Consider the following 25,047-nt stretch of genomic DNA (forward strand, 5'->3'; position numbering starts at 1 on the left):
AGCCCAATTTGAATACCCTCTAGACATTCTTGCCACCATCTGAAGCTTAATTCTGTGATTTATGTTCCCTCTTCTCTTCTAATCATGGAAATTTCTCTTTCTATCCTTTGTTCTTAACTCCGTATCTTTTATTTGGGATGGTGGGAAGGTTATATATTATTTTCAGCAGTTCTGTTTTTGTATGGGGGTTCCTACTAATTCAGTTGGTCATACGAACAAGAAGTCTGTCATGTAATACCTTTTAAACATGAAAATAATTGTTTTACTGGTAGAATTTCTAGATCAGAAGTCGTACACTTGCAACTCTTGGGATAAACCCAACCCACAGATGTGCTTTGCTTGGCCTGGACACTTTTGGCCCACAATGTGGGGTTTTTTTTGGTTGTTGTTGTTGTTTTAATATCACTTTAGAAGCCATCTTTTACAAATCAAGGGATTTCACATCAGGATCCAGATTTTCTAGTTTTTCTTTAAAGACAGAAAGATGTGGCAACACTGGGCCCACGTTCCCTCCATCATTTACAACCCCCTCGAGTTCAGTAGTACCTGCTCACCATAGGTACAGCACATGTTGTCCTGGTTATGGGAGCCTCTGCCCCACTTCCCATCATCCTATATAGCCCACCCCTCACCCCGACATTACCTGTTGGGCCTTTGCAACTATGCCAACACCAGACAACAAATTGCATCCAAATGCATTCAAATGTGAGTTGCCCCTGTCGGCGGGGAAGCTCCCCAGGGACGGCACCCATCTCGGCAGGCCTGCTCACCTCTCCAGGCACACCCAGAACAGCGACTGCTTGCTGGTAAGTATGCACCGCTTTTGCAGTTTGAATGAATTAATTAAAGGATGGAAGAGTTATTCTAAAAATAAACAGCCCAACAGTCCAAACAATTCCGTGGCGGAAACACCTCTAAAATGTTGGCAGCCCTAAGGCCCTTAATGTTTAAACCCTGAGAATCATCATGTCTGAAGTAATCACAGGCAGCGATGTAGCAAGTGGAAGTTTATTATTCATTTCCCAGAGGGTTTTCAACAAGTCTCTTAATTTTCTTCTGCCGCCAACTCTCCTTTGGAGAATGGGCAGAAATAGCCCCCTAGTTGAGGGACCAGCACTGAGACAGCCCATGTTTCTCAGACAAGCTGGGCTGCGTCCGCACGTGGGCCGCTCTGGCAAGGGCTGGGCTGCGGCCGAGTCAGCGTGGGAAAATCTGAAGTGCACCTGGAAGGAGACGGGGCTGTAATTTCCAGAGATAGGTTATTGAATGACAGCTTCCCCCTCGGTCCAGTGAGAAATTTAATTTGCCGAGGACTCAACACAGGAAGCATTTGCCGATTAAAAATATGTCTAAACAGATGTTCTGCTGAGCCTGGAAGAGGATCTTAATGCAACTGTCATTATTGGATTTTCTTGGATTACTACTATCTGGAATCAGAGTCCGCAGAGAAGGATGTAATTATTGATTATGGCCAAGAGTCCTACATTTGAAGAGGAGCTCAGGGGCATCTGAAAGGATTTAATACGCTGGTGGGGGGATAAAGTCCGTTTAAATTCTCTGGCTTGGGGAACAGACCCTGTTCCTCTGCAGCCACAGCTCTTTAAGGTTCCATCTCCAGCGGAAGGCACAAGTGTGTCATAAACAGAACCAGGCCCACCCCAGCCTTCTCAAGTGAGGCACTGGGAATTTTCCATGATTCGACTGGTCAGCCCCACACTGGGAGCAAACATCCTGAGAGTCCAGCCGTCCACAACACCCCCCACCCCAGGGTGGTGGGCAACATAGCAGCTTGCCTGCGAACCTGGAGAGCCTCAGGAGGAGCCCCTTGGTGAAAGCAGAGACTGGATTATTCTCCATGATGGTTTTCGAACCTGGCTGCACATGTGAATCGGCTGGGGAGCTTTTTAAAAATTCTGGTGTCTGCCCCCTGCCCTGAGATTGCTACTCAATCAAACTAGAGTGGAGTCCAGGCATGATAGTTTTTAAAGCTCCCAGGTTGTTCCAAAGCACAGGGACGTTTGAGAACCATTGATAAGATTAAGAGCAGGGGGTTGCTTAGGGTCTGGAGAGACTTAGGTTCAAGATAAATGCTGCCATTTGCTACTTGTGTGGCCTTGGATAAGGCACTCTTCCTGCCTTCGGAATCTTCCTTCCTGCTGCATGCTGGTGTTGTGGGCACTGAACCAGGTAATGAATGTCAAACTCCCGCCACGGTGAGGGCTCCATGTGAGCTTCAGTAATCGCTAGCCAGGTCTGCATTTGGGGACGGGCTAGAAAGAATGCCTAAAATTAGGTTCAGTGGTAACACCCATTACTGACATTAGTGACATTCAGGGGTTCACGTGCTGGGCAGTGCTTTGTACCAAGCTTGTCGTCTCTGGTGCAAACAAGATTCCACTGTGATTTCCTGCAGCACAAAACCCTTAGGAACTGTTACTGGGAGTGAAAGGTCCATTCTCATCTATGAAGATGGTTCTGGAAATCGGGCTCTATCGTAACAGTCAACAGCTTCATTGGAGAAGCAGTTACACACTCCATTTCATTAATCCCATTAGCAGCCCTGAAATGCAGGCTGAGCGCTCATCTCCAGGGGAGGGAGACTCCTCGGACCAAACAGTCTGCCAGGGGGATGCTGAGTGAGCAATTCTCTGAGCCGCCCCCGACTTCCCCGCCCTTCCCAGAGCTGGGAGCACAAATCCCTGCCGTCAGGGCTGAGGGGAGCCACATAATGCCAGGAAATAAGCCTGCTGCTGAAGCCAGGGGGCCGTGGTGGGGAGGGGAGCTTCCCTCAGATCCTTTCTCCTGCTTGGGCGGTCTTTTTTTCCCGGGGGTGTTGGGAGGGGGTGGGGTTGTGATGAAAGGGGAATCTGAGATTGACACAACTTGTCTTATCTTTAATTCAAACAAAACCAGCAGCACCTACGCTGGTGCCTGACAGGGCCCTGGAGAGATGAATCCGATGGAGGGAAGGCTGGAGGGACAGGCTAGAACAGCCTGCCTGCGGCTCACCTCGGAGGGGACCAAGGGTCTCCTTCCCCATCAGGCTTGTCTGAGATGCTTAAAGATGTGTCCGTCTGCTGCTGCAATACGGTGTGGAGAAACTTGGCCTAGCCTTGACTCTCTTTCAGAAAAAACCGGGGTCACTGGACGGTCTGCAGACCAGGATTTAGCCCACTGTAGGGGTATGAGGCATGGTGGCTTAGGGCAATGATTTCACTGTCCTCCTTAAAAAGCCCAAGGAGATCTCATGTTGCCGTGCAGGTGCCAGGCACAAGGCCACCTACCACAGGTGGCATGGTAATGAGCTGCGGCAGCCATATTCCTTCCGGTCTCCCTTAATTGTGTTTCTGTGCAGCTGCTGCACAGCTGTGGAATCCCAGTCCAGAGGTGGAGGGTGTCCTTCCAGGGCTGCATAGTATTATTCTTGGAGGTGGAGGTAGAGAGGAAAGAGTGGAGGAACTACAGTCACTGAGTACCTCTTAAATTCCAGACACCTGGCTATGCACTTTGCATAAATATTTCTAATTCTCTCCAAACCTCATGTGAACACTTACCTGAGGTCCTAGCTACTAAATGGCTAAGCTAAGGTGCAAACCCAAGTGCGTCTGATGGTCCAAGTGTATTTGGTTGGGTCGTTTTACACCAACAAAGTAGGCGATACTATGAACCCTGACACTGTCTATTGCAGGTGGGCAGGTAAGAGGTGAGAGAAGGCTGGAGTTGGTCTCCAAGCATGGCCACAGCTCTCCTCTCTGTGAGCTCATGACGCTATTCACATTAAGGGGTGGAATCTATTTTCTCCGTCTTGAAGCTGAGCAGCCCTTTTGGCTTGTCTGACCAATAGACTATGGCAGAAGGAGCATTCTGGGTACTCTTATGTTCAGGCCTTAAAGAGACTGGCGGCTTCTGGCTCTTCCCTCTGAGAAGTCAGCTACCATATTATAAAAAATGGCAAGTTAGAGAGCTAGATGAAAACCCACGTGGCAAGAAGAGCCACATGGAGGCACACGTGACTACAGCTTTTTTTTGGACCACCCAGGCCAGCCCAGGCCAGCTGCTAGATGAATGCAGTCAAGTGAGTGACCCAGCTGATGTCAGCCAAAGAAACACCCCGAAGAATCCAGTCAACCCACAGAATCGTGAAAGATAACAAATCACTGTTTGAAGTCACTAAGATTGGGAGTGGTTTTAGGCAACGATAAATCACTTAGGAAGGGAAAATCAGATGTGGCATCTACATTACTGTGGTGCTAGCAAACCCCTCTAGCTTCGGTCCCACCTCCGAGGCGCCATTGTCAGCACAAAGCGCTGGTCATCTGTGGCCAGATCAGAGTGCCATGGAGATGACAAGATGTCTGGGGAGTCTGAGAAAGCACAAGTCAAAATACTTTGAAAAAGCAAAGCAGGAAACCACAGATTGTCAAGGAAGCCCTGCACATGGTCCCAGCATCGTGCTATGAGAGAGAGAAACAACTGTACATTTGACAAAGGAAGGGGTGCGGCGTGGGAGCTGATCGATCTGCCTTTGCCTGAAAGAGGCCACACTGGTAAGAGGGGGATCAGCAACCCAACAGAAAAATGGGCAAAAGACAGGAAGAGGCAGATCACAGAAGTACACCCCTATGTCACTGGCAAAGGCAGGAAAAGAGGCTGGGAGTCAGCAGCAGGCAGGGAAATCCAAATTCAGTAATAATAAACTCCTATTTACATTATCAAAAACACAGAGAGCACCTAGTGCTGGAGAGGATGTGGTGAGAGGGGCACACTCACAAGTCGCTCTGGAAATGTGAGTGGCTTCAAGCCTACTCCAGGAACACCTGTTAAAAACATCCCAAATGTATAGGATTTGGATTTGGGAACATCTACTGTGGCATTGCTCGTAATGGCAAAAACTTGACACGGAGTGAATGTTAAGGGATAAGGGAATCATTGGCTCAATTACGGCCCATCCACACCAGGAATATTTTGCAAAATATTCAGAAGAATAAACTGAAGTTATCACCAGTGCGTTATTAGGGGGTTTTCCCATGACATACTGTTGAGCGAGAAAAGCAGGATTCATAAAAAGCACGTATCTAATATGATCCCATTTTATAAAATGATGAAGCTTATATTTGCACGTGTGTTTACATCCCTACAGAAGTGTCTGTGTGAACACACATGCATGGAGGAAAATACGAAGGGTGCCCACAGAGCCATCGGCTGGGGTTACTTGGGGAAGGGCAGAGGAGCGAGATGTGGCGAAAAGAAGGAAGGAAGGTAGCCAAATTAAAGGGAAAAGAATAAAAAAATAATTAAGAAAGGATATTATGGTATTACATGTATGCATTTGTGTGAAATGATATATATGCATTTGTATGTGTAAAATACAAAATAGCATTCATTAAAGCAAAAACATAAAGCAAATAATGATTTCTATTTTATCCCTAAATAGGCATCCTTGAAAACAAGGATTCTGGCATGTAAAAATTATTCCTTTTGACAGGGCCAGTGGCGGGATGGATAATGCATCTGACTGTAGATCAGAAGATTCTAGAAATTATTCCTTTTGACACTGTGTGTCAACTCTTCTTCAATAAACAAAAATTATTCCCTCTGCCCTGCATTTATTTTATGTAGAAGAAACGTCATTGGCAGCAGGGAGCCCTGATTCCTGCAGGGTGCTGGCCAGACCCAAGCCCACCCAACAGCTTCTCTCAGCCAGCACGGCTTCTGAGTGGGAAAAATTCCTCCAAATGGAGATGCTTCCAGTGAGGCGGCCCCCACCCCCACCCCGGGAAGGCACGCACGTGTGAGCGTCAGTGTGCAGACAGAGGCAGACTTCCAGGCAGGCACCTGCTGATGAGTGTCCCTGTCCATAGGCGGGCACAACCTCACCTGCCCCCTCCCCAGCAGCTCACAAGGTCTCTGGGCTACGCCTTCTCCACAGCTCCCATCCTAGCTTTATTTTCCCTCCTTGCTTCCCATGCCCACTTGTTCTTATTCTTGTTCAGACGTCTAGTGCCCAAAGCCCCATGATCCTTCCTGTCAGCCCTTGGGGGTTGCAACTCCCAAGCTAAGCATAAGCAGCAGTGAGAAAAGTCAAAGCCAGATGTCAGAGTTTAACTGAAGACCGTTCGGTCCCTAAGTAGCCGAACACCACCCTCAGCCAGTCTGTTCTCAGCAGAAGGACACACTCCCCCATGCCCAGAGACTTTGGTGCTCCTAGTCCACTAAGATAGCAAGTAAAAAGTAGAATCAGAGGTTCCCAAAGCTGGGCGCCTGGGTGGCTCAGTTGGTGAAGCATCTGCCGTCCACTCGGGTCCTGATCTCAGAGTCCTGGGGTCGAGCCCCGCCTCAGACTCCCTGCTCAGCAGAGTCTGCTTTTCCCTCTCCTTCTGCCCCTCCGCCTGCTCATGTGCATGCTCTCTCTCGCTCACTCTCAAATAATATATATATATATCTATATATAGGTATATATATAGATATATATATATATATATATTTTTTTTAAGAGGTTTGCAAAGCTAGGGGCCGGGGGAAAAGGGGAGTGATTTCTTAGTGGCTGTGGGGTCTCCTTTGGGGATGATGAAACTTTTCTGGAATGAAAATTTTTCTGGAATGAAAGAGTGGGATGTGAATGCACTTAATGTCACTAAGTTATCCACATTAAAATGGTTAAAATGTAAATTTTATGTTATGTGAAATTTACCACAGCTGAAATGAAAAAAAAAAAAAAGGACCCAAAGGCGTGGGAGGGCCTTACATTACCCTTGCTAGCTTCCTCACTGCTGGTATTGGCGGCTGTTGCATTCTCCCAGCCCTCAGATGGCTGCTCCTCGAGCCCACCTAAAGGAATGAGAAAGAAAAGAAACGTGAGAACGCATCAGCCTTCTTTGTAGGAGCACCAGGAGCTCCGGGAGCAAACCCGATTCCCTGGGGAATGACCAGGATTCCTGGCAGAGCAGGAAAGATTTGACAACACAGGTTGATTGAGAGCCCATCACAGCCAGGGCCCTGTTCTAGATGCTAGGGCGGAAAAGAACCCGCTTTTTCATAACCACACACATAATTCACCAATTAGAAATGTATTATTCTCCTCTGTCAGTTCAAGGGTACTTGGAGTCAAATATACAAAGTTAGGAGGCAAATCCCAAAGTCAACTTGGAAGTCCGCTTCTGCGCCCTCACCCCCATTAGGAAGCCCCCATCGCATGTAAACAGGACACCTGCTTCTGAATGCAGGGAGGAGCCTCAACACTGCTGTTAAATACGTGATGTGGTCAGCTACTTCCTTGGCCTAAGTAGGCATCTGGGTTTTCTCTTTGGGGTGAGTCTCATTTTAGAAATTGCTCTGTTGACTTTATATATCAGATTTTGCAGACACGGCCTTCGTCAAGGACAGGCATGCTTGTCTTTATTTGCGAGTAGCCCTTGTGTATAAACCTGGTTCACATCTGTCCCCACCAGGAAGGCGGTCAATCAGTCAGGAGTATTAGACCCACGGTGAGCTGGACCTGTATGTGGTTCCAGGCACCGGGGGATTCAGCAGTGAGCAAGACAGATGGGTCAAATGGGCAGCGGGACGATAAACACAAGGTAAGAGAACAAAAGGACAAAGTCATTGTGGGTTCAGAAAATCTGAAGATTGGATGCAGGATAAGGTAGAGCGCTCAGAAGGGGCCTTCCCTGACCACGAACACAGAAGTCTGGACCAGGATCAGGAAAGAATCTGGACTGGGAGTGAGCTTGCCCCATGGAGGGGCTCATGGTGGTGGGCAAGGGGGAGCCAGGCAGCGAGGGAGGCCGGATCCACAGGGATATGAGGAATATAGTCGCAGGCGGGGAAGCAGGGAGCTGATGGATTAGATACGAGAGACTGAGAGGGGTCCCCAGTGACTCCCACATTTGGGGGTTGAACAACTGGGTGGGCTGTGACACCAGGGAGCATATCTGAGGACAGAGCCCATGTCCAGGAGAGACTATTGTACATATGAAACCATATTCAAGCACCTACAGGATAATCGACTTATACAAAATCATGTCTTGCATCTGTTTAGAAATCTGCAGCTTATGGAGATGTTTCTCCCTCATTGGAGACGGAGTATAACCCCATTTTACAGAGGAGAAAACCAAGTCACAACATGAGTGGCCCAGGGTGGTGCTCAGGACACCATCTCCCGGTCAGAAGCCTGAGGATCTTCCCCGTGGCCCCCACAGCCCACGGGCTCCCAGCAATGCTCAAGGTAAGGTCCCAAACAGGTGACCCCATGACCTGGCCCCGCACAACCCTGGGAGCCGGCCCTGAGGCCCCGCAGCCGGGCCTCCACCACACAGCCCGCCTCTTTTCCTCTCCCGCCGGCGATCCTGGCGGCGGACCAGGCGCGCGCTGACATTTTTGCGGGCCTTCATCCTGCTCGTTCTGCGGCCTCTCTGGCCAACTCGGAATCCGCTCACACACTCCCTGCAGCTGCCGGGGCGTTGGCTGCCAGCTCCCAGCCCTCTGGGTATTCTTCCAGCTGCAATATCATTTCCTCTTGGGCTGAAGGTCAGGGGAAATCCCGACGGTCTGAAAATCACAGGCCGGCAGAGGAATGTGGCATGTGAGAAGCGAGGGGGAGCCTGAAGCCAGAGCTCCGGGACTAGCTTCGTCTCTGCTGCGTAACTGTGGCTAAGACCTTGGGCGTTTGTATTTTTCATCTGTCAAATGGGCTGTTTGTTTTGAAGACCAAATGAGGTAATGGGTTTGTTTAGGCACTAACTCATTCAACAAATATTTATCCAACACCTGCTACAGGCCAGATGCTGTTTCTGCTGCTCAGGATACAACACAGAACAAACTCTACCCTGACCTCATGGAAATTATGTTCTGATGGAAGGGAGGGGAGAAAACAATAAGCAAATAGGCGACTAAAGATTTAAGTCAGTTGCTGATAGGTGCTACAAAGAAAATAAATGAGGGTGAGGGGAAAAGGGAAGTCTAGGGTTAAGGGGTTGCTGTTTCATGGGAGACAGAAAAGGAGAAGCCTCAAGAGAGTGAAGGAGAGAGTCCACAGAAGACTGGGGAAGAACATTTCAAACTGGGAAAAACAATGGGTGCAAAGGCCCTGGGGTAGGAGTGTGCTTGGTGGTAGGGAGGAGGAATGACTGGAAGGGAGCAGATGAGAGAGACAGTAGTAGGTAGTGTGGCCAGAGAGCAGTGGGGGTCTGGAGGGTTGGATTGTGTGGTGCCATTCCCAGGATTTGACTTTTATTCTGAGGGATCCAGGCGAGAGCCAGAGAACATGAGAGGGCTCTGGAATTGTACCAGTTTGAATGTGACCAGGGTTACTAGCAGTGGACAGGAGGGGACTCAGAGGCAGGCTTTTGGAAGGAAACTCCACATAGCAGTAGCCCCGCAGAGAAGGTCAGTCAGTTTAGATGTGCTTGGCTCCTGCAAAAGGGGTGGAGGGAGGCAAAAAAACGAAACCTGTAGGGATACCCGGGCACAGCCTGGGATCAGGGTTAGCTGTAGGCTGTGGCCGAGGGAGCAAAGGGCAGGTGAGACAGAGATTCAGCTCTGCAGTGGGCAGAGGAGGGTCAGGGTGGAGGACTTCTGACCCACCGGGCCCCCTGGTGCCCGGAGCTATAACAGGAGCTCGAGATCTGGAGTTGAGGCGAGATGGGCCCCCTAGTAGCTAGAGGAGGAAAGGATCAGTGTTTACCAAGTCCGGTGATGGAGCTGAACATGCACTAAGAATAGGGCTAAATGCCCTCCTTGTATTGTGTTTAATAATTGTCGCCTCACAAAGACACAATGACAATGCGGCCATAACCATCTGCATCTTCCAGGGAGGAAACAAGGCTCCAAGAGGTGAAGCGACTTGCTTGTCTCGAGGGAACAGAGACAGTTAGCAAGGGAGATGGATGAAGGGGGGTCTTATCTGACCCTCCAAATCTGTGCTCCTTCCCCTCAGCTTCGGGACCAGAAAGAACAAGTGCGGTGCCCGGGAAACCCTTCCTGAGGCTCCCCATTGCCCTTGGGTTGAGCTCTAATTCCCTGAGGCCTCTTCTGCCTGGTGCCCTGGAGCTTCCTGCCACTTCTCCCCTGTCCTACTCAGTCACCCAGTCTCACCCATAGCAACTTCATTTATATTTTCCTCAGCCACACCCACCTCCCCACTGGCGGGATGCGACTGTGCTTTAAGTTTCCGCCGGACACCAACTTTCTCTGAGACACTGCCCCACCGCTCCTCCCAGGTTAGAAGCACTCTGCTCTGTGTGCTCGCACAGGGCTTGGGCGGATTCACGTCCCAAACCTCAAGGTGTGGGCCTCTCCTGTCCATTCAGAGGATCCTTCAGTTCGGTTTCTAGTTCTTAGCATCTTGATGAAAGGGCCCTTGTCTTGTCCAACAATGAATGCTGCGCCCGGCAGATAGCAGACACTCAGTAAAATACGGGATGGACAGATGAATGGACTGATGGATAGATGGACGAGTCAGGTAGACAGTGCTTAAAAAGATAACTCAATCTTTTCTAACTCAGCCTAACAGATGGGAAAATTGGTTTTCATCAGTTTTTATGGAGAAAGGGAAGCCGATATTCTTGGGACAATGGTTCTCAACCTTCACGGCAATTTGGGATCACCTGGGAAGCTTTTTAGACAAACAAGCACGGAGGCCGGGCTCACCCACCCAGAGGTTCTTATTGAATCAGTCTGGGCCTGGGCTGGGCCTCAGGATTTTCAAAAGCTCCTGAGGTGAGTCTAAGGTACAGTCAAGGTTGAGATTCTCTACTCAGAGAACCTGTAAGAGGAAGCCTTATCTTAAATTTTCCTACAACCGAACTCTTCCTTCCCAAGCTCCCCGGGAATGAAGATGTGGAGCTGGAAACACATCAAACACTAAAAAAAAAAAACCAAAAACCTCCTTTCTCACATCTGTATCAATGGAAAATGTTGCTCTCTTCCAGTAAAAGCTAGCAAGTGAGTAAGACAGGTGTGACAGTGGCTGGAACAGTTGCCCCAGGCACCATGGAACAAGGAAGGAGATATAGCCTGCCTGAGACAAAGACTGGGGACAATGGGGGGAGCATTCAGGGTGTGGGGCTATATTTTTCCTTGGGTGTAACTGCAAGACAAAAAATATTTGGAAAAAAAAAAAACCACATATATACGCCCGTATTTGATCTTTGGTTAATTACTCTTCAGTGAGAGGATATGCAAAGACCTTGTAGATTTCATTAGTCACAGGGGCTTATTCAAACGTCTTCTTTGCATAAGAAACCCAGGCTTACAGCTGGTCTCTGGGAAAGAATGCCCTGCAGGCCTTGAAAAGAGAGCTACAGGGCTGTTCACGCTCTCACTGAAACACAGCAGAGGTCAACGGCCCGTGATGCATGGGGCCAGGCTGAAATGTTTCTATCCAGCATTTGCAATTCAATCCCACAGTTTCCTTTATAGAACAATTCACTAAATTCAGAGTTGTTCTTTTTTCTAATTCACCATATAATTCACCTCCCAAGTTCAATTAAGAAGCAATCTGTTAGCAACTTTGGGAGCAAGCTGCTTTTCTTTGGGAAAGCCCAATTTTCTTCCGCTCCCAACAAAAAGTAGCTTAATTATATGCATCATACGAGACATTGATGTATACACAACACTACTCCACCATAATTAATGAAATATTAACTATACACATCCAAAGACATCTAGGCAGAAAGAGATGGGCTTTTCCAAAGCCCAGGAGGACAGAGCCTTGTTCCAAAGATCAATACTGATCATTTGAATATATGTTCATGCATAATAACTATGAATTAATATTCATTAATATGGTTTTATAGACAAAACTTGATATCAGTTATTCCTTCTATTCCTCATTCATAGAGTCTAACATTACGTAGTGCTTGGTTTTCTTAAACACAAGAATAACTACCATTTTTGAAAAATTTTTATTTTTTATTAACATATAATGTATTCTTGGCCCCAGGGGTACAGGTCTGTGAATCACCAGGTTTACACACTTCACAGCACAAACCATAGCATATACCCTCCCCAATGTCCATAACCCAACCACCTTCTCCCTACCCACCTCCCCCCAGCAGCCCTCAGTTTGTTTTGTGATATTAAGAGTCTCTTATGGTTTGTCTCCCTCCCGATCCCATCTTGTTTCATTTTTTCCTTTCCTACCCCCCAAGCCCCCCACATTGCCTCTCAAATTCTTCATATCAGGGAGTTCATATGATAATTGTCTTTCTCTGATTGACTTATTTCACTCAGCATAATACCCTTTAGTTCCATCCACATCATTGCAAATGGCAAGATTTCATTTCTTTTGATGGCTGCATAGTATTCCATTGTATATATATACCACATCTTCTTTATCCATTCATCTGTTGATGGACATCTAGGTTCTTTCCATAGTTTGGCTATTGTGGACATTGCTGCTATAAACATTAAGGTGCACGTGCCCCTTCAGATCACTACATTTTATCTTTAGGGTAAGTACCCAGTAGTGTGATTGCTGGCTCATAGGGTAGCTCTATTTTCAACTTTCTGAGGAACCTCTATGCTGAATAACTACCATTTTTAAAGTGTTGATTATTTGTAGGTAACAGACGTTAATCAATTTAATTCTCAAGCCAACCCTCTGAGGTAGGTATCATTCCCATTTTACATGCAGGGTAATTCAGGCTTAGGGCAGTTAAGATATCATTGGACACACACAGCCATTGGGTAGGCTTGGTTGGTTGGTTGGGTAGGTTGAGATTCTCTCCAGAGAGTCTGGTGTCAAATGCTTTAATATACATCACACACTAAAGTAACCCTGCCAGGCAACATACACTCTCCATTTACTGACTTTTATTTCTTTTAAAAAAAATTATTTATTTGAGAGCGAGAATGCGAGCAAAAGAACACAAGCAGGGGTAGCAGCAGAGGGAAAGGGAGAAGCAGATTCCCCACTTAGAAGGGAGCATGACATGGGGTTTGATCTCAGGACCCCAGGATCATGACAGGAGTCAAGGTAGACGTTTAACCGACTGAGCCACCCAGGCGTCCCCTCCATTTACTCACTTTTAATACACCTGTATTTACAGCTGTGACGCACCAGAGGTGGGGAAATCTGTCATGAAACTGCTTTGCTTTACTCTAATAATAATAATAAAAAAAAATCTCTAACACAAGATCCTAAAAATCGCTTTATTACTAGTCTCTTCAATAAATCCTGGTTGAGAGTCTGCTTTGGGCAGCATGGGGCTGGGTTCTTAAAGACAGGACAACCAGGTCATGCCTTTACGGGGCCTTCATGGTTCTCGTGTGGAGCATAAAAATCAACAATAAACAATGAGATCATTCCACGGAGGGATGAAGCACTTTGAAGAAATCAGAACAGTTTTATGAAAGAGCAATGGGGGATGGGAGCCCAGGGATGGCATTTGAGCTGAGACCTAAAGGAGGAAGGAGGGACCTCCATCTGGGGAGACCACTCCAGCGAAAAAACAAAACCAAAACACAACCAAAGCAGAAAACAAGCAAACAAAAATCCAGCAAGTAAAAGTGAGTCTTCCTGGCTGGAGTCAGGGCTGAGGGTAGGCAGCATGGCAGGAGGGACTGAGGAATGCATGGCCAGCTCGTGTAAGCCTTTCGAGTCTGATCCTCACAACCATGCCTTAAGCGGTCTTAATTTGCCATGCCCTTTGGTCATATGTAATATGCACAGCAATCCCATGAGTAAGTAATATTATTCCTCTTTTACAGAAGAGAAAACAGAGGGTCAGCAGTAAGTTGTTGGAGGTCACCCAGCGGCTAAGTGACGGGATCTGCATTCCCAATCTGGCCCATCTGACTCCAGAACCCATGCTCCTCTGCCCTCTAGCCCACACCTGCGTGAGTGTGGTCTGAGTGAGCGTCTCACGCCAGGCTGACAGATGACATAGCTGCCCGCCTCTGTCAGCACAAGAAACACCTGCTCAGCGGAGGTTTTAATTATTCATTAGATTTTTTTTAAAGGGGGGGGGGCAAGACCCTTTAACAGGTTGATTTGGGAACGAACTAGTCAACCACTATGGTAATCAATGTGCAATCCTCAGCAATTTGGTGCCAAGTAAATTTTATATCTATGCCAGATTTCAAATGCTACAGAAGGGAAAGGGAAAATGAGTTAAAAGATCATTGCCAGCTTTTGTTAATGAAATGATTTAATATCAGCAAGTGTATAATAAAAAGGGAATTCTTATACACTGCTGGTGGGGCAGGAATATAAATTGGTAACATTTATGAGGTAATTTAGCAAGATGTATCAAAACAGGCAGTAAAAAGACTTTGACCCAAGAATATGATTTCTGGATATGGGCACAAAGGAACTGATTGACAATAAAGACAAAGACTGTTTCATCTCCACATTTTTACAATAAAGACTGTGCTAACTACACTCCCAATGGTGGGGGGGGGGGTAGTAAAATGAATTACTATGTAATGGAATACTATGTAACCTCAAAAACTGTTTTAGAAGAGAGTTTACTAAGTGGGAAAAATGTTCATATTGTAAATTAAAAAAAAAAAAGAGGTAAGGAAATAATGCCCAGGGTGATTCCAATAGAACTGGGTATAATCCCATCTTTCCTGGAAAAGCACCTACAAAAAAGATGGGGGAGAAAAGACTGGGATGGAAATACCCACAATGCTCATTGTGATGATCTCTTGTTGGTGATGTTTGGGTGAATTTTATTTTCCTACATACCTTTTGTAATTTCCAAATTGTGATTACTTTTATAATCAGGAAATAAAGGGATCCCCCCCCCCCCCGCCAAAAGAGCTAGATTATAGCACACACTTGGCTATGACCATGTGCTCTGAACTTGTCATGCACATTTGCACACACACACGTGCATATACACATGTATGCACACACACACACACACACACACACACACGCGCGGCTGCCAGGAAAACCCTTCTCTGCTGGGAACAGGGAATATAGTTGCAAGAAACAGAGTTGTGTTTCTGCAGATGGAAATGTTCTGGGCCGGTGGTATTTTCTGCTTTTCTGTTCTGACCATGGAAGGAAAAAGTCATGAGTCCGCACCTTGGCAAGATGGAAGGCAGGAAAGCTCATGGCTGAGGAGTGAGAGGGCCAGTCAGAACCTCTCCTCAGGTAGTGCTGGGTACTCGATTCCCAGATCCGGGCCCCCCTTCTCCAGCCAGTCACCTAGCTCCCCACCGTGTCTGAGCACTGGCTGATGAGGCCTCGGGACCTGCTTGGCTCCAGGGGCCAGTTCATGGATGGCTTCTTCATCACACAAATTAGAGCTGCTCTCTTCCCAGAGCCTCTAGCCAGACAGCCACTTGGCTTGGCACTGGACCCTCCTCCTACCCTGAATGCCGGCTCCTGCGTTTTTCCTGGTCCCTGATTATTGTTATAATGAGGCCAGACCTTTAGCCTAGGTGTGATCTCGAAGTACTCCCTGTTGCTCACCTGGCTTCAAGCCTCCAGTGCTCTCCTGAGCCTGGGCCCCAGGGACTCTCACACACATGGCCCTTTCACCTTTCACACCCAGCCTGGCCTGGGCTTCTCCGAAGGCTATTTCCATCATTTATTGCTGTGTAGCAAACTATCCCTCTCAACAGAGTGGCCTACAATCATCATTTTACGCTTGCTTCTGAGTCTGTGGGCCAGGAACTGGGGCAGAGAACCAGTGGCGTTGGCTTGTCTGCTCCACAGCGTCTGGGGCCTTAGCGGGGAGAGCTCAGCGGGCTGGGGGAGGACCACAACGGCTCGTGTGCAGCTGCGTGTCTGGGGCCTCGGCTCTCTTCCATGTGGCCTCTACATCCAGTCCTCTTGGGCTTCCTAACAGCATGGCTCTCCTGGGCTTCCTACGGGCAGGATGCTTCCAAGAGGCAGATTCCAAAACGATGCGTCCCAGTGTGCCACTGCTTTGTACAAGCCCCTGCTTCCATCACACTCTCTAGGGTTCTACTGGCCAAGCAGGTCCTACACTGGAGCCCAGGGTCCCAGAGGGACAGGACAGTACCAGGGAACAGCGGTGCAAGGGGAGGTCTGTCAGGCAGCACAAATGTTAACAGCCTACCTCCCGCCTACCTGATCTCTGTTTGCCTGAGGTTCAGGGAAATCGGGCGGTTTGCAAGATGAGCCTGCAGCGTAAGTGCCAGGGTCAGAGGGCTTCGGATCCAGCCTTTACTTCACCACTTCCTAGCTGTGGGGACTTGAACAAGTCACTGAACGTCTTGCTCTTTCAGATTCCTCATCCATAAAGTGAGGGTAAGAGGATTCATCTCATGGGGTTGTTATGAAGATTAAGAGAGAGAATACACGCAAGGCATAGAACAAGGCTGGCCCCAAGCCAGCACTCAGAGTTAGCTACTCCTACGGTTACCATGATCACCATTGACTCTAAGTCATCCTCAGTCACACAGCCAGAAAGAGGCAAAACTCAGACGCAATCCCAGGCCCCAGTGATGGCTTTTATAATACAGGGTGATTTGGGGCTTCTCCCATGCATAGATTTCTAGAAGCTTCTGAAGGGGTGTGCTTCTAAAGCAGGGAGTAGTCGGGTGTGGCAGTGGTGGGGCACTAGAGAGACACGGGGGTAAAAATTCAGATGATCAGCAAGGATCTTGGTTTTGTGCTTGTGTGTTAACTGCCTGCCTCCATGACACCCTCTAAAACACCATTTCCATCTTCCATGATGCATCCCAGGCCTGGGATGGGCCTGGCAGACAGGGAGGCAAGGGAGGCCAGAGGACATGGAGGTTGGACTCCAAACAACAAGTGAGGACATCCTCAAGCGGCCAGACCATAGCAATGCAGAGGAGGGTGCTTAGGTGAGCTCATTAGGTGATAGCACTCCGAACACTGGTATGTTCGGGGCACAGCTGGCTAAGAGATGTGGGTAGAGGAAAGCCCAAGTCTGCTCTGAGATGTGATCAAGGCACTCCCCTCCACAGTCATCATGCCGAAATAGGCCAGTGGAGAGGAACATTTCAGATGACCCAACAGAATGGTCAACGCAAGAGACCTGGGGTAACTTTAACAGGAAATGTGTCTACCTGCACTGGGAGAATTATATATTTTATTGCAATCTGTAAAGATAATAGTAAGTGAAGAAGAATAATCCTATGTTCCTGCATGGAGTGAGTAATGATATAAACGGGTCAGTTTCTCCAAAGGAAGTTAAGGATTTAATGCAAACATGATGCAAATTCTAAGAAGATTTTCTTGGGATCCTCTTAGATTTTCGTAGAAATGTGATTTCTAGACTCACCTAAAATAAACAAGCGAGATTATCTAAGACTTTCTTAAAAAAAAAAAAAAAACAGCAAGGGCGATGAGGAATAACGCAGCCCATCAAGTATTAAACATACAAAGAAACTAACATGACAAGACACACAGGTGAATGGAACACAAAACACACACTACGTGATCAAGGGAAACATCGCCAAATCACCAGGAAAGAATATGAAGTAGACGGTGTTGAGCTTATTATTCAGAAATTAGGGGGAAGGGCATCGAACCTACCCTCAGAGAAAACCCAAATGGATAGAAAGAGTGAAGTATAAACAAACAAACCATAGGAAAACATTAGAAAAAATGCTATTTCCCAAAGTTATAGGAGAAAAAATTTTATATGTTCATTAGCATAAGAAAAAGAAAATTTGGTTTGACACAGTCAACTATAAAATTTTAAAACATTTGAGTATCAGAAAGATAAATGCCGGGGCGCCTGGGTGGCTCAGTGGTTTAGGCCACTGCCTTCGGCTCGGGTCATGATCTCAGGGTCCTGGGATCGAGTCCCGCATCGGGCTCTCTGCTCGGCAGGGAGTCTGCTTCCCTCTCACTCTCTCTGCTTGCCTTTCTGCCTACTTGTGATCTCTCTCTGTCAAATAAATAAATAAAATCTTTAAAAAAAAAAAAAAAAAAAAAAAGAAAGATAAATGCCTTAAATTGGAAACAAATCACCCAGACAGAGGAAAATGCCTAGATTGATGGTGACAATGGGTACTATTGATATTATACAAATAGTTCAAGCAAGTCAATGAGGAAAAACTCTGTATCCAGTAGACATTGGATAAAGGAAGTTGGTGAACATGCCACAGAAGAAAAATCTAACCGGTAGGTAATTATACAGATGTTTACCCCCGAGAAATGAAAATAAAAGCTAAATGAGGTATCATTTTCCCAACAATTTAAGTGGCAAAACAATGAGATTAATGGTAACAATTATGCTGAGTCTGGGGGAAATGGAATTTTCCCTTTGTGAAGAGTTGTTCATGCAGCCACTTTGGTGAACATCCCAGGACTAGGTACTAGGAACACACAGACACATGCTGGTTCACAGAGCTCACTGCCCAGCCTGGCAGGAAAGGAAGAGATCTGGGCCTGTGGGGGCTTCCCAGAGAAGGGGTGGAAGAGTTTGAGGCGGAGTGTAAGGCGCAAAGACATTGCAGGCCATGTGGCGGGGAAGAGGACAGCCTATGGGGGACAGTCCTCAGCCCAAGTCCCACCAGAGTGTGCTCCCAATGCATCATCCCAACTTCTCTCCCTCACCTGCCATGTCCCACCAACCTGCCAGCCACCCCGAACCACTCCGTTCTCCCTGCCAAGCTCCCACTCCATGACAGCATTCAATCTCTGCCTTCTCCCTGTAGCGCACAATCCTTCCAGCTACAACCCTCGTCAAAATACCCAGGCCCAGCTCTGCCTCCTCCAGGAAGTATCCCCTCCTCCATGCTTTATTACATTTCCTTTTTTGTGACACATGCTTAACAAATACATCCATCTGAGTTGGACGGGACTGGACTGGCGAATGTTGGCATGTATTATCCCAGCCAATAGCACTGCACCTGTAGGGGGTGAGGATTTGCCATTGTTGTCCCCATTTACAGGTGAAGAAACCAAGTTCCAGCGACGTAAAGTACTTGATCTGGGTCAGCAGCTGGCATGCAGCAGAGCTGGGAGGTCTAACCCCCAGCTCTTGGTCTTTGCCTCTGGGCTCTGTCCCTTACTGTGCGACAGGAGCATCAAATGAAGGGGAAACCCCAGATACTGAAGAAAGATAGATACCTCGACACGAGGGGTAGGATTCTTACTGTGCAGTAAGATGTTCAGAAGAGGCACACGTGTGTCCTCACAGAACAATCTTAGAAGGGTTTTATCACATGGCCTTTGCACAGATGACCAAATGACCGGTAAAGATTTATAGATGTCTCAAAGAGCAAGCCACGCAGATTGCATCACAGAAGGGGTAGCAGGGAACTCAAGAAAACAAAGAGAGGAAGATAAACCCAAGCCCTCTCCAGGGAACCGGAGGAGGGAAAGCAGAAAGGATCACAGAGCTCCGTGGCCCGTCTTTGACCTTTCTGGGGAGAAGTCAGCTCGGTTCAAGGAGAGTTGCAGGGCAATGGCTTCACCATTAGGACATGATTTAGCTAAAGAGAGGTTAAGATGACTAGGGCTTTTCTGGGTGAAGGCATTTGTCGGTAAAGTGTAATGGCCCCTTTGCTTCAGAGAACTTAATATCTATTAATGGTTCCGTCTCACTGATTCACTAGGGCACAAAGACCCTGCTCTGATGCCAATGCATTTTCTGGGCCATAAAACATGCCCTCCAAGGCCCTGAGTGCGCCCTGTCTGCCCTTTCCTGTGTTTCTTCCTCATTGCCATGCAGAGCCCCAGACAGGGCATGCTGTATTGCAAGGAGGTGCCAGAGACTGGAAGTTCAAGAAAAGAGCCTCCAGAAGAAGGATCTTCTTTCACATGGCCAGGCAACAGCCATCGCTCTGGGACCCTCCTTCCTTAGTGGAGAAGAAAGAAGCGGCATGGTCAATGCCATAAGAGCTGATTTAGGGCCCAAGGATGGTGTCCTTTACCCACTGGCCAGTATGCAACCTCAGATGTTAGAGCTGGGAGGCCAGGCAAACAGCACATCAGAGTGCAAGAGGCTAGCCTGGAGAGACGAAGAGGGCTAGTGGGGTCTGTGGCAAGCCACAGAGCGCATGCTCCTCCACAGGTCAACCCATCCTTATGCAACTCCATTGATTGTTGCCATGTGGAAATGCTGGACCAGCGTGGCCAGATCTCCCAACTTTTCAAGAGAAGCCAGAGTTAGTTCCGGATTTTTATGAGAAATTTGATTTTTTTTCAAATGTTGGCTTCAAGTTTAAAAATGTGAACACTACAAAACAAACAAAACACATCTGCAGACCAGATTTGGCTGGTGGGCTGACGGCTTAGGACCTCTGGGCGGCTGAGTGAATGGGAAAGCCATGCCTCTAGAGGGTGCCAACGTCAGAGGAGACAGGAGCTCCTTCCTCAGGCCATGGCAGCCCAGGTCTAGGGGTGCAGGAGGGCAGCAGAGAACCTGGGAAGCAGAAAGCAAGGAGTAGCGGAAGCAAATTAGAGGCTCAGTGCCAACGCCAGCTGGGGCTTTTCACTCACTGTTTGCGGGCAAACAATCTCATTAAAGGACACCGAAGAGAAATGAGATGACCAGAACACAGGAGGAGAATTCCCTGGCAACTCCGCCACCACCATCACCTCCTCTCCCTGGACCTCCTTGGAAACCACAGAAATAATGACCCGCAGACCTCGCTGTAATCAGCCCCCAGAGAAATGGGATTTTGCTCCCGCCATCCTGCACTTCAGCCACAGGTTAGCACAATGCAGGGGAAACAGGAGTCTCATCACAAACACACTGGCAGGACGGCCAGCTGCCCCTCAGGCCACATCTCCAGTTCTCTGGGCCCACCCACTTGTCGCTGATGCTCGGTGGCTTTGCCGTGGGAGGCCGTCTCGGCTCTCTTAACCTCTCTCCTGCCCGTTGTTGTGTGTTGCTGTTTTCTAAGAAAGGATGAAGGGAAGCCACAGCCAGATTTCTGCCCACACCTAGGGGAGCCCACTGGAGTGTCTTAGGTTCAAAACAATTTGAGCAGAACATTCTGAAGTTCCGGGAGTCATCAGCTGAAGGAGGAGCCAAAGGTCCTGTGGTTCTCTAAGCAGCGGTGCATGCAGCAGAGAGCACACATTAAGTCTCCATACATTTCCAGATTATCATTGGCAAAAGAAACAAGAGACGCCTGTGTGGCCCTCAGGAAGCTTAGGATGCAACCCTTCATTTTATAGATAAGCAAAGTGAAGTCCCATGAAACAAAGTGACATGGCCAAGGTCTGTCACACAGTAGCTAACTTTGAAGGGCTGTGGCCTTTGTCCAAAACAACTGAGTTCATTATCACACCCAAGAAGAAGACACTTGAGTAAAAAGTGCATTTGCGACAGAGGTCATGTTCCCACTGTGACAAAATGCACACATGTAGAAGGGCCAAGTACAAAAGCAAAGGTGCGTAGCTTTAGGAAAACTGAAAATACTAAGTTAAAAATATTTAGGGGGTGATTCTTTATTGGATACAAGCATCCTTTATTTTGTCAAAAAGGATTCACCACCAGGTTCTCTTAAGTCAGTATGGGGAATATTTGTTATGTCTAGGTCACTGATACTAGAACGATCGATTGGAAGGCAGCATAACTAAGCAAGGATGACTTATTTCATTTTGTTCTGCTCTAGAGATCTACTATTTAAGATCTACTTTTTTTAAAAAAGATTTTATTTTATTTATTTATTTGACAGAGAGAGAGATCACAAGTAGGCAGAAAGGCAGGCAGAGAGAGAGAGAGGAAGCAGGCTCCCTGCTGAGCAGAGAGCTTGATGTGGAGCTCAATCCCAGGACCCTGAGATCATGACTCGAGCTGAAGGCAGAGACTTAACCCACTGAGCCACCCAGGCACCCCAAGATCTACTACTTAAGTTAAAAACAGGCAACATAGAATTCCATTCAATAAATACAAACAAAGACATACCCAGTTAAAGGGCAGTGAGAAACAGAATCAGATTATGAAGAACCAAAGAACAATGTCTGGGGAGGTAAGGCACAGCCTTTCTGATAGACAAACTGAGAGACAATGACTGGGTCCTCCTCTGCTACTGGCAATCCCCCGCTCCCGTGAGGGTGCTCCCAGATCCCATGTATTAAGATGGCTGATGGGAACTCATAAAGTATTTCCTCATGGAAATACTATCAATGGCAAAGTGGGTGTGAGGTCACCAGGCATGGCCCCAAGACCAAGTTAACCCAAGAGGGGCTGCCTCCACAGCTCCACCCCTGGGGGTCTCACCCATCACCTCCTCAAAGGTCAGGCTGCTCCATCGTTCATTGTTCTCTGGAGCAACAGACACAGACTCACCAGCTTCCATCATAGCTTTGGTGCCTCCACCTACCTCCTTGGGGCTCTGTCAGCTCTGGTCAACTCACGTTATACTCTCTCCTTAGGAGACTCCTTCTACTCTTTCATAGCCCCTTACCTAGGGAGGCACTACTGGCATCCAGCAGAGGACACTTGCGTTGAGGATCATGATGGAAACTCAGGCATGGTGGCCCTGATGGGTCAGGTGCAAGAAGAGGCAAATGCAAAAATAAGGCACTCTGTGGCCCCTGAGAAGAGACACCAGCTCTGCTCCTTTCTCTCCCATTCCTAGTCCAGTCCCCAAGAGGCTGCTCTTCTCTACTTCATTCTGTAGGTGGCCCTGAGAATATATTCTTTTTTTTTTTTAAGATTATTTATTTATTTATTTGACACAGAGAGAGAGAGAGAGAGATCACAAGCAGGCAGAGAGAGAGGGGGGAAGCAGGCTTTCTGCTGAGCAGAGAGCCTGAGGCGGGGCTCAATCCCAGGACCCCAGGATCATGACCCGAGCCGAAGGCAGAGGCCTAACCCATTGAGCCACCCAGGCACCCCCCCTGAGAATATATTCTTTTTTTTATTTTATTTTATTTTTTTATTTGTCAGAGAGAGAGAGAGAGGGAAAGAGGGATCACAGGCAGACAGAGTAGCAGGCAGAGTCAGGGGGAGAAGCAGGCTCCCCGCTGAGCAAGGAGCCCCATGTGGGACTCGATCCCAGGACGCTGGGATCATGACCTGAGCCGAAGGCAGAGGCTTAACCAACTGAGCCACCCAGTTGTCCCAAGAATATATTCTTAACTAAATTCTTCACTTGAGCTATCTTGAGGGGGATTCTGTAAGTTGAATCGGAGAGAACTTTGCCTATAGTGCCAGGTGTTAAATCTTGTTTGTCCTGGCTTCTCAAGCAGAGCTCCCAATTTTGACTCAGGCTCCTGCATTCAAGGCTCACGAGGGGCCCAGGATTGTGGCCCCCTGGATGAGGGCCCGAGGGTGGTCACTGCTCCTCCCTCACCCAGCCCCATGCCCCACTGTGGCTCCAAGTGGACTTCCTGCCCAGTGTCCCCAAATTCTGAGAAATGCAGTCATAACAAAAATCAACCAAAAGGTGAATTTACTTTTCCCAACACTTCAAGTTCACGGCGAACTCTGGCTTCAATCCAAGTTATAAGTCAGCCTCTGAATGAGGCCTCAGGGAATGAGATGATAGAATCCTTATGTTGCATTCTTTCTTCCTTCCCAAAGAACAGATGTGCATTTTATCAGATGCCTTTTCATCATCTCAAATCATCTTACTAAACTGAAGACTTTATGGGCAGAATTACTGCCAGGCCTTGCCTAGTTCCTGCCCCACTGTCCTCCCCTTCTCGGCTGCTGACTCTAGTCTGTGGGGTCACGCCTGCCCTACACGTGGCCAGCCCTGCCCTAGGTCAGGGGTGGAGGGGTGTAGATGTGGAGAGTTTAGGCTCAACATGGGAGGGTCTCAGCAGCACTTTATCTTTGACCCGGTTTGGATCTGTGTGCACCTGCCTAATTTCTGATCCTTGTCTTCATTTTATTCTCTCAGGCCAAGTCTCCAGCTTATCATCCTCCCTAATATTTATGCCCCAGAAGGACTGGGGGTCCTTGCCCTTGTCCTCCCAAGCTCACAGCACAAAACTAGAACTTCCCATGAGTTTGACTAAAGGTCCTTCTGATGCTATTTGCCTGGGTCTCCGCTCTTGCCCTCCTGGTGGCCCCGCTTTGCCCCCTGGCAGGCCCTGTGCCCCAGGCTAGATCCCCAACATCAACTCCTGCCTGGATGACAGCTGTCACCTGAGGCCTTCCATCTGCCTACTGGACCATGCCTCCTCTGGGAGGTCGGTGGCTGCCCCACACCAGCAGGGTCTTTGGATCCCAGGTCCCCCCACTCTAGGCTGCCCCATTCCTCCCATACCCTAAAACATGGCCATAATCACATCCATCATTATTGCTCCATCTCTCGAATGCCAGAAGAGAAAGTGGGCATCCTTGGTGCTGAGCACAGAAGGGGTCCCCAGTTAGCATCTGCTACTTGAAGGAAGAAGGGAGGGAGGGATGGAATGTTGGTGTCAGAGGGTCAGCAGAGCTGTGAGGCAGACACACACCAGAGTAGGAATTCAGCAAGTAAAGATCAAGTTCTACCCCAGGAGCCAAGGGGAATTCTCAGAGGAGGGCAGGGATGATGGGAGCAGTCAGCTGGGGGCGGGGAGGGGGCTGCAGGTCTCGGGCGAGAAGGGATGAAAGGAGTCCTGGAGGAGTGAGCAGGAATGCTGGCACTCCCTCTTGGTCATGGAAAAGACCTAAGGACCACATTCTCCCTCTGCGAATTTATGTGAGGGGCACGGTAAAGATAAGCTTTTGGCCACATGGCTAAATGATGCTTTTTTCGGACACTTCCTGCAAGGCGATCAGGGTTTGGCCAGCCCGAGGGCATCACTCCCTAAGCATCTCTTTCATGGCCGGTACCCCACATTCAGGTGCATCCTGCATTCAAGTAAACAGTCCTAACCCCAGCTGACCTCTGAAGGGAGCAGAGGAGCAGGGAGGCGCAGAGGCCACCAAGCACTCCTGAGACCGGTGACCCCATCCACAGACCACAGGTGTTTGTCTGGCACCTTTCTCGAGCAGAGCCTGACAGCAGAACGAAAGAAGACGAGCCAAGACCTAAGACTCCACGGCTGGGATAGGCTGGGGGATGAGGCAAGGCACACAGTGACCATGACCGGAGACCACTGAGGGCACGCTGAGGTGCAGCCCTGATGGCACGCGGGACTCTTCCACGTCTTTCCCCATCAGCTCTCAAGGGTGCTGATGGGGAGACCGA

General features: G+C 48.2%; 1 protein-coding gene across 1 annotated transcript in view; it reads right to left on the bottom strand.

The window, feature by feature from the left end:
• Positions 1-25,047, bottom strand: part of TLL2 (tolloid like 2) — a 116,240-nt gene that overhangs the window by 62,345 nt on the left and 28,848 nt on the right. Inside the window, exon 3 of the mRNA XM_046027312.1 lies at positions 6,751-6,828. Coding sequence (XP_045883268.1) covers positions 6,751-6,828 — 78 coding nt within the window. The remainder of the gene's footprint in view (positions 1-6,750; positions 6,829-25,047) is intronic.

The sequence above is a fragment of the Meles meles genome, chromosome 13, assembly GCF_922984935.1.
Source record: "Meles meles chromosome 13, mMelMel3.1 paternal haplotype, whole genome shotgun sequence".
In the NCBI taxonomy this organism is placed as follows: Eukaryota; Metazoa; Chordata; class Mammalia; order Carnivora; family Mustelidae; genus Meles; species Meles meles.